Source organism: Suricata suricatta, chromosome 1 (genome assembly GCF_006229205.1).
Source record: "Suricata suricatta isolate VVHF042 chromosome 1, meerkat_22Aug2017_6uvM2_HiC, whole genome shotgun sequence".
NCBI lineage: Eukaryota > Metazoa > Chordata > Mammalia > Carnivora > Herpestidae > Suricata > Suricata suricatta.
Window position 1 is genome coordinate 192394584 of NC_043700.1, and position 10267 is coordinate 192404850.

General features: G+C 45.2%; 1 protein-coding gene across 1 annotated transcript in view; it reads right to left on the reverse strand.

The window, feature by feature from the left end:
• The window catches only part of ADD1 (adducin 1), a 37334-nt gene extending 30370 nt beyond the window's left edge, over nucleotides 1-6964 (reverse strand). The window contains exons 1-2 of the mRNA XM_029952584.1: nucleotides 6750-6964; nucleotides 2157-2319 (exon numbers count right to left, since the gene is read on the reverse strand). Coding sequence (XP_029808444.1) covers nucleotides 2157-2319; nucleotides 6750-6944 — 358 coding nt within the window. The 5' untranslated portion in view covers nucleotides 6945-6964. The remainder of the gene's footprint in view (nucleotides 1-2156; nucleotides 2320-6749) is intronic.
• Nucleotides 6965-10267: the final 3303 nt, after the last annotated feature.

Sequence of the window (10267 nt, forward strand, 5' to 3'; positions counted from 1 at the left end):
TTAACATTGAAATTTGATTGGAACTATGAGAATAATTCCAATATACTTAAAATTCCAATATGCCAACAATATGCCATATAATTCATAAGATGATATATATTTCCTAGTTCTGTCCACTAAAAATTAGACCTAGAAAAGAATGACTGACCCAGTACCAGTGAGCAACCCCCGTACCCAATTTCCATTTCCGACAAAAAGAAATAAAGATTTCCTAGAGAAACGGCTGATTCCAGATCTGGGGAAGGAAATGCAGGAGGGAGCCTGGAACATCTCCTCATGGGGGATGGCTTGGAAACTGTCAAAGCACTAGGCTCAGAGGTCAACCTAGAGGGACTTCCACCGATCAAAGATGGGACACTGTTAACTGTAACATTTTGAAACACATTAAATACATTTAAATCTATGAGTTCAAAATAATACTAAAAAATAATAACTGGTCGTCTTAAAATGACAGGAAACCAACTTCTTATTTTGAAAAGGGTTACACCACACCGAGTAACCAAAAACGGCGGTGGAGGAGAAGCCCCTGTTTTGTGTGCATGCCTGAGGGTCAGTGGAGGCCAGCGAGGAAAGTGCTCCGACGCGTCGGAAAGCCCAGCCCGGAAACAGGTCATGTACGAGCAGTCTAGCAAGAGGCGCCCCTCGAACATGAAATGAGTGATGGGGAAGGGCATGGCCCCATTCCAGCCTTGCCCCATCACCCAGGGAAGTTTCTCTTTACAGAGATATTCTAATTAATAAGTACAAAGGAAGAACTGATAGAATTAAAACATCACCAACTTGGAACCTTTATTAAATTAATGGATCTATGTATTGAGCATCAATGGCTGTTAACAATGCAAAAAAGAAACAACCAGACTATGTGCCTACAACTGATAAGAGCACAGTACCACCTACGAAGTAGGCTTTGCCAAAAAACTGAATCCAAACACACTCAGGCATCTAGATCCAACTACCAACTTACTGTAAATACAGAAGACAAAAAAACATGTTAGCAGCACCCTGGAGATGGAATCAGCAAAATTCAGCCAAAAAATTCTACAGGGCCGCAAACCCATTTTCTTTAAACTCAAGGACAAAAGGGGCACCTGGGTGATTCAGCTGGTTGAGTGTTGAACATGATTTCGGCTTAGGTCATGATCTTGTGGTGCATGAGCCTGAGCCCCTCATCAGGCTCCACACTGACAGTGCAGAGCCTGCTTGGGATTCTCTGTCCTCCTCTCTCTGCCCCCCTCCCCCACCAAAATCAATAAACAAATAAATAAATATTCTTAAAAGATGGTGGGTCCCTAGGATGCTAGGGGATAGCATGGGGCCCTGTGCTGACAGCTCAGAGCCTGGAACCTGCTTCAGATTCTGTCTCTCCCTTGCTTGCACTCTCTCTCTTGGTCTCTCAAAAATTAATAAACATTAAAAAAATGTTTTAACAAACCAGCAGCAGCAGATACTGGCCCAGCACAGGGCACACAGCAGGTCAGAGGGCCTGACGCTCAGGCTGCCCTGGGTTCGCCCTGGCGTGTGAGCGTTTACGAACGCCTCGGCCATGGACGCTCCTCACCTCCGCACGGCCCCCTGCTCTTTGCTCACACTCACCCAGCCAACATGCTCCCCCTGGCCGTCTTTCCTCATTTGTTTCTCACTCACTCACAAGCAGCAGTAAAGAACGGTGGGTAAGAAATGTTGGCCTGACGGAAGTAAGCTCAGGCGAAACTGATGTGCTACTTGACAACCACAGTTTCTGACTAATTTTAGTTCACAAAAGGTCTGAAAAGCCACATAAAAAGTCACCTGCCTGAGAAATAACAGTCTCATTGGCTCAGAAAAAAAGGAAGGCCTCTACATTCAAGACATTTTCGGACTTATGGCCTACTTTTTACTATAATTTAAATATTTTCAAAAATCTAAGTTCTCTGTATTACATTGCATACTGATCTATTACATATAAGAATCTGTCAGGAATTTTTTTTTTTTTTAAGTAGGCCCCCGCCAGTGTGGAGCCCAACATGGGGCTTGAACTCATGATCCTGAAATCAAGACTTGAGCTGAGATCAAGAGTCAGATGCTTAACTGACTGAGCCATCCAGGTGCTCTATAACTGCCAGAAAATTTAACCTACAAGACGACAGGACACACACGCAGAGTCAGCGACTACTCACTCATGTTTAAGGCGGCCATGCCCCCTTGCGGGGCTGCAGGGTAGACATTCGGCACATTCGTGGTCATGAAGTCTGCAATCTGCTGTAATGCCAACAGGCCTGTGGGGTTCTTCCCCTTCTTAAACTGCTCCTGGATCATTGATTCCAACTCTTCACAGAAAGCCTAATAAGAGGCAAATTACAACAGTGAGACACTATTTCTTTTCTGTTCCTTGGGAAGGCAGAGGGAACTATCACACACATCCATTTATTCGTCTTCATCCAGTGCTGGAAAAGTAAGTGGATAGTCTCACATACTACTGCTTGGAACACAAACTGCTACATTCTTTCTAGAAAGTAATTTGAAAGGTACAAACGCTTAAAATTTTGAACATTCTATTGCTGATAATCTTTTCTAAGGAAATAAATCAAGATATGTCCAAAGATTCATTCACAGGGATGTTCGTTCTAGCATGACTGACAAAAGGGAAGATGGGTAATGCAGACACTTTAAGCAGCGGAGGACTGAACACACTGGCCCACATCACGACCGAATTCTCTGCACGCACTCAACACCAGATGCTGAAAGGAAAGGACATAAAACTGTTCCAGATACATTTCTGATTGTGAAAAGGTTAGAAAGCAACAGAAACTTTTTTTTAAGAGAAAATATGTATCTAAACATAGAAAAAGACAATAGTAAACACATCAAAATGATCATTATAATTATCTCAGTGACGGAATTATTAGCATTTTCATGGTCTATTTTGTGCTTCTCAGTATTTTCTTCAAAAATTTGTTTCAACATAGTTTTTTTAAATTATTTTTAAAAGTTGAAAAAGGAACCCTAAAATGTTTGTCCTTTATCAAATAATCCTAAATTTTTTTTTAAAAATCCTAAATTAAGCAAAAGGTTTAAGTTGGGTTATTGGTGATTTTACTATAGAGTCACTACTGAAATAATACAGATTTAGAGCTTTCCCAAACCACACTAAAATAATTTTTCATATACCCTATAAAGAAATATCTTAACAAATAATATTTAATATGAAAATGTGAGCTCACTGAATGATTATCCACTCCTGATTTTAAATACTTTGAGGGCTTCCGGATGATTCTATATTAAAATATATTAAACTTTCTTCTAGTTTTCCACTGCCTGGATGAAAAGCTGAAAAGATATATTGCCAAGGGGCGGTCTACACAGACCATCAGTTGCAGGATGCAAGCAGCAAGCAGACACATCACATTGAATATAGCACTATAAAAGACTGTCGAGAACCAAGAGCTGCTGGGGGAGCCCCTATTTACCACGTCGTGAGAAATAACGTCATAGACCATATTCTGTGGCAGTCAAGGGAGGAGGGGAAAGCTGACAGGTGCTCTGAGTGCAAAGTAGAAATAAGTCCACAGAACATTTTGTTATCAATGTGGAAGGCAATGATAGATACACAGATACAATGTTCCTGATACAGACAGATGCAGACGCCTCTACCAAACATCAGCGTGTTGGCTCAGAGGAAGCAAAAGTCACATAAAACAAGCTCCCTGCCCTCATGGGCCCTCAATCTGAAAAACCAATCTATTTCCACAGTTTCCAAATCCACAGATGTATCTATAGGAAGCTCAATTCAACATACTTGGACCATATATATACATACACAACACCACGACTCAGCATGTGTTCACAGAGCAACTCATGAAGTGTCAGGTGCTGTTCTAGGTACTGAATTTATGTAGACAGAAAATATGGTTCTTGCCATCAATAAATTTAAAGCTTAGCAAGTACAACACAAAAAGAAAACCACAGTGCAAGAGCCCTTTGTACCAACAGCATCCTGGGTAACTTGCATGTGCAGTAAGGAGATGAGCTTAGCAGTGACCAGATCTAGATCCCAGAGTCTAGCTCCAGCCAGCAGTCACCAGCCACTGACCTCATGTGCTTCACTGGTCCTAACTCCGGATGGTTCAACACCCACACCCTGCCCGCTCTGCTTCCTGACCACCTCTCCTCCAATGGTCCCATCATCCAACTCACCTCAGCCTCCAATGTCCACGAGCACGCCCTGAACATGTGCCTTCCTAGTCACTGCATCCTCTCCGGTCTCACAGCCACGCACAGGTCTTCCAAACACCCCGCCTAGCATCCAGCTCAGCCTTTTCTTCAACGGCGTTGTGACCCTACTCCCTTCTGCCATCCCTCACCTTCCCCGAGTCCTGACCTCCCTCGCCCAACTTAACATTATAATCATCCCCTCGCTCACACCTTCACCTCTCCACCATTTCACCCGGCAAAACCCTACCCTGATTAAGTTCAACCCTTCACTCTTTCTACTCATGCCGCTCAAAGTGGCTGGGGGTCGGGGGGGGGGGGGCCCATGCTGTGTTGTCTCACTGTGCATTAGTGACCCTGACCAGAGGCGCCCTTCACATTAACCTAGGGACGGCCCACCCCTCAGCTGTCTCTCCACATACCCCCTGCACAACGCCCAGGGGGCATTCTCAGCAGGTGGCCCCACTACTATTCTCTGAGAAGAGAGGACCAGCCTGAAGCGTGTGCTCAAGCTCCCTGCGGCATCTGTCCAACCACCAGCACTGCAGCCATGGCCAGGCCTTTCCCAGTCCTGCCCTGACTCCACCTCCACGCTCCTCAAACCAAGGCACCAGCTCCAGTGCGTTACTAGGAAGCAATTCCGGGCTTTCCAGCCTTTCAAGTTCCGTCCTGTCTCGGTTCCGGGGGCCCACACTGCATTCAGGCCGCAGGTAGCTGACGCTTACTGTGCTCCAGACAACCCGTGGCTGCGGCCTTGCTCGCGGGCCCGGGGCCTGCACGGGATGTGCTGGAAGTTTCCTTTCTGCACTCTATCCCCGGAGATTTTTACTTAGTTTCTCATGGCTTTTACATGGAAACTGCTCAAGCCAAAAGTCTAAATTGTTATCCTGATTCCTTTCTTTTCTCTTACCACCTTCCTTGCCACTGATCAGCAAACCCTATTTTATCCTACTTTCAAAATAAAACTCAAAACTTACCACCACCTCCTGCTTGGAATACAGCTTTCTCCCTTACCCCACATAATACTTCTTATTTTATTTAACATAGGCTCCACACCCTACGTGGCTCTTAAACTCATGACCCTGAGGTTAAGTGTCATGAGCTCTACTGACTGAGCCAGTCAGACACTCCTAAAATTACTTTTTTTTAATGTGTGTTGGGGGGGTAAGTTTGTAATTTACTCTGAGAGTGAGTGAGAGAGAGAGAGAGAGAGAGAGAGAGAGAGAGAATCCCAAGCAGGTTCCGCGCTGTCCGCACAGAGCCTGATGCGGGGCTCACTGCCTCAAACCACGAGATCACTACCTGAGCCAAAATCACTTAACCGACTGAGCCACCCAGGCGCCCCTACGATACGATACTCTTTCTATACAAATCCCCGAATGAGTACTTTAAAAACCAAACAGCGCCATTCCTGTCTGCAGCCCTCCGATGACTCTCTCCTGTACTCTGAATGCAAAACAAGTCCCGATCGAAGCTTACACAGCCTCCCAGGACCTGCTCCCTCCCTGCCCCCGCCTGTGCTCACACCACACTGGTGCCCTCTGACCCTCCGAGCCCAGCGCGCACCCCTGGCTATCTCAGGAAGTTCACGTCAGCCGCCCCCTGAGGTGGAAGGCCGCCTCACCTCCCAAGCCCTGCATGGCCGGCTCCTCCCAGTCACGGACTCAGGTGAGACACCCCCCACCCCGCCCCCCTGGTTCCTCAGAGAGCCCACCACTCAATCTAACCGCCCCCTGCTTTCCGCACCTGGCTTCTCTTTGTTCTTTCTTGTTCACCTCCTTGGAGGGGCATGTGAAGTCGGCTCCCTGACACAGGTACACACACAGGTGTTACACACGTCAAACTTCACCAAGCCATACACTTGAGATCTCTGTACATTACTCTAAGCTATGCCTCAGCAACACGCAAACAGTAATAACGACCAAACAAATAGAATCTGTTTGAGTCAGAGGCCTTATTTGTCCTGTTAACTGCTAACTCCTTAGGTTCCTCGAACAGCTATGTGCTGTTGAGATAATCAACGTTTAAAAAAATTCAATGACTATCTGCCCAATGACACCTCAAAGTAGTAAGGGCATCGAACAAGAATAGAAGGAAAAAAGGAGTAAAGCACATACAAGGGCGGCAGCACCGCCATGAGAAAACGAAGACAGAGGAGGCGGGCGCGCGGCCCAGTCCCAGCGCTGACGTCACTGAGGGAAAGCCAGTCAACGATCAGGCGCTGGGCAAGGCCCAGGAAGTGCCCAGCACCGCCCGAGGTGGTCTGGAGGAAAGGGTAGTTTTTAAAGGGTCCTGAAATAAACAGACTCTCTGGCGAAGTAGTGAGAGAGTGAAAAAGAGAAGCAAGCACCTCCCCTTTAGGATACTGAAGTTTCCAGTTATTTTCACAGATAACACGAACAAGTCAGAATTCTTTCATCAGCCATGCACGTACGTGCGAGGCACTGATTTCCTGCATGAAAGCACATGGACCCAGACACACACAACAGAGCTAAGAGCACACACATCGGAGGAGGGGGAGGAGGGGGGAGAACACCGGTCCAGAGAGAAGCCTCCCTTACGGGGCTCTGCAGGATCATGGACACCCTCTTTTTCTGCTCCATCATATTGAAGTCCTGGCGAAGGTCCGGCGCCATGTTCCTCTCCCGCAAGTACTCCGGGTTGTTCTCATCCACCCTGTCGAAGTACCTCTCCTTGTGAGGCGCTGTGGTCGGGGGTGGCGAGGTCACCACCGCGGCCCGTGTGTCACCGTTCATCGTACAGTCTTTCTCGGCTCCTACAGAAGCAACACACGACAGTGCTGGGTTAGGTCAACGTCCAATAGCATTTCACAGCACGCACGCCAGCCTGACGAACCCAGTGTCTCCAGAGCGACAGCACGGTGACCCATGGAGTCAGAGCCATGGCGTGCAAGGCTTCTCTGTGGTCTGAGGGTCACGGCTGCTCCGCCACCTCCCGCCCTCTTGCTGACCCAGGGGGCGCCCAGTCCTTGCCACTGTTCCTCACACACAATAGAACAATCTCACAAAGCAATTATTATGTCCTCTGTCAAAGTGAAAAAGAACTCGATATTAAATCGTGACAAGACAGTTTAAGTCATGATGTTGTCCCACCCAGATAGGACCTACCAACAGCAGAATTCATTTCTGAAGAGATCTGATTTATGGTATTTTTCCAAAATTATGTCAGTAGTGATTTTGCAAAGAATTCTACAAGCACATCAATCAATAAGATGCTGCTCACAGGTCCGTATTCATGCAAATGGGAAATGTTCCATGTCAACATCACCTTTTCAGTTCAAAGAAGGCACGTCCTGAAAATGTCAACATGCCCTAATTTGTGACTACCCTAAATGACTCAAATTTAAAAATCTGTCATTATGGCTACTTATTGTCACTTTTTAATCCCAATCTTTTTATTTGAAACGATGTTCAAATACTAAATCATATTAGTGACTAAATTTCTAACCAGCATCCTTTACTAATCAGTTTAATTACTATTGTTTGTGTAAGACACTGAATGACAGCTTTAACTACATGTACACAGTATTCACTGAGCACCTATTATGTCTAGCCATTGTGCTAGACACAAAAATTAACCGGACACTGTCCTCACGGAGGGAAGCTGGAGTCACAGGCTCACTGAGAAAGGAAACCTGATTCAGAAGTCATCGGCACAGGGACAGCAGTTAAAGACGGAGAGGAGGGGACACTGGCTGGCAGAACCAGCACCCAGAACAGTTTCCAACACAGGGCTGTCTATAAATAAAAGTTATTTAATAAATTAAGAACAAGAAGGAAAGGAAGAGACGGGGAGACAGACTCGTGAGCCACAGACAGAGGTGATGGTGAGTGGACCCCAGCTCCTCAAGCTACAGGGGACAAGCAGGGTAGAGCTTTCTGAGTTAATTAAATTAGCACCTGAATGTACCTGGTGCCCCTTCGTTACACACTGTACACAAAATTCATCCCAAATGGAACACAGACCTAAATGTAACAGCAAAATCTATAAAACACCTAGAAGAAAACACAAGAGTAAGTCCATGAGATGTTGGGTTAGGCAAAGTTTTATGGCACCAAAAGGACAAGCAACAAAAAGAAAAAAAGATAAATTGGACTTCCTCAAACTTAAAAATATGTGGGCTTCAAAGGACACATAAGAAAGTAAAAAGACAGCTCACAGAATGGGAGAAAATACTTGAAAATCACGTATCTGTGAAAAGATTTACATCCGAATATATAAAGAAATCTCACAACATAATAATTAAAATAATAAAAACACTTGAAAACCATAAAGTGACCTCAGCGGAGCAGCCCAAAGAGCACGAGAACTGAGCGGCGAGAGTGCCTAAATTCCGGACACAAAACCACGAGCCATGAATAAGGAGCAAGTTACTTTAAGCTGCAAAGTCCCAGGCCGGCTTGTCACTGAAACAACAGTGTCAGGGGAAGGAGAACGTGGATGCCAGACACTGGTTTTTGCTTGTACATGATCCTCTCAACTCCCCTGTTTGGGTTTTCTTTTTTTAAGATTTTATTTTTAAGTAATCTCTATGCCCAACATGGGCTCGATTTTACAGCCCCAAGATCAAGAGTCACAAACTCCACCAACCAAGCCAGCGGGCACCCGTCCCTATTTGAGACACTACTGTTCCCCTCACTTTACAAGACAGGGCACTCAGGTCATTCGGAAGAGAAGGAGCAGGGCTGGGATTCAGATCGCAGGCCATCTGCTGCAGAGCTTTTGTTCTTAACCCCTAAGCCAGCCTGTAAATAGTGAGGGTGACAGTGCGCAGGGACAGAGGCAGCAGCGGGGGGAACAATGTCCCCAAAGGGATGAGAAGGAATGCAATCAACAGCTTGAGATGCTACATGTCTCATGAGTAGACCAATGCTACTGACCTTGGACTACAACATGAATAGCAAGGCTTTAAAGAAAAGTTTGTATGAAAAGAATCTTATGGTATCAACAGCCAAAGAATCAGTTGGAGAAAACTTTTTTTTAAGACAGAGATCAACTTAAATATTGCTATGAAACCTAAGATAGGACAGAAATAACAGCATGCTTGAAGAGACACATTTCAAGGGCTCTAAGACAAGGTATGAAAACAATCAGACTAAAACTCAACACAGAATAAACCCAGAACCTGAATGTAGTCTTTAAAACTTACCCTCCTCTAAAGGTATCCTTTGAATTTTTAGTTTAATCTGTTTACTTTAACCTAGTTCTAAAACAATGACGCAAGGAACAAAATAATGGTTGTCTAATGTTTCATTTCATCTAATGAGATGTAAATGAAGCTGAACATTCTGAGCCAATGAAACAAAGATTCTACTTCAAGGATATAAAAAAAGAGAAAGAAGAATATGCAGTATTGTTACTTCTCTGTTACTAAATGAGTCCCAATTTGAAGACATTTTCACCAATTAATAAGGACACCGGCAACATTTTAGGGGCAACCATCGCTGGTTCTTGGTTCCCAGACCAACTCAGAGTCTCTGGAAAACACGTTAAAGATGCGGCAGAGATGGCTCTCCTTTCACTGAGGACCGCCACCGAGCGGAGTAAGATACGGAGTACAGACCGGATATGACGTGTTCCTGTCCTTCAACAGGGAGTCGATAAATTTAAATCAAAACCAAAGTATACATATTCTTAGCCTAATAATCAAGAATAAACAGGGCGCCTGGGTGGCTCTGTCGGTTAAGCCTCCAACTTTGGCTCAGGTCAGATCTCACATTCGTGGGTTTGAGCCCCGCGTCAGGCTCTGTGCTGACAGCTAACTCAGAGCCTGGAGCCTCTTTCAGATGCTGTGTCTCCCTCTCTCTCTGACCCTCCCCCTCTCATGCTCTGTCTCTTCTGTATCAAAAATAAATAAAGCATTAAAAAAAAAGTTATTAAAAAAATAAAAAAAGAATAAACATAATTCCTCTTAACAATTTTTTAATGTTTGTTTATTTTTGAGAGAGACACAGAGCGTGAGTGGGGGAGGGGCAGAGAGAGAGATAAAGACAGAATCCTAAACAGGCTCCAGGCTCCCAGCTGTCAGCACAGAGCCCAACGTGGGGTTTGAACTCAC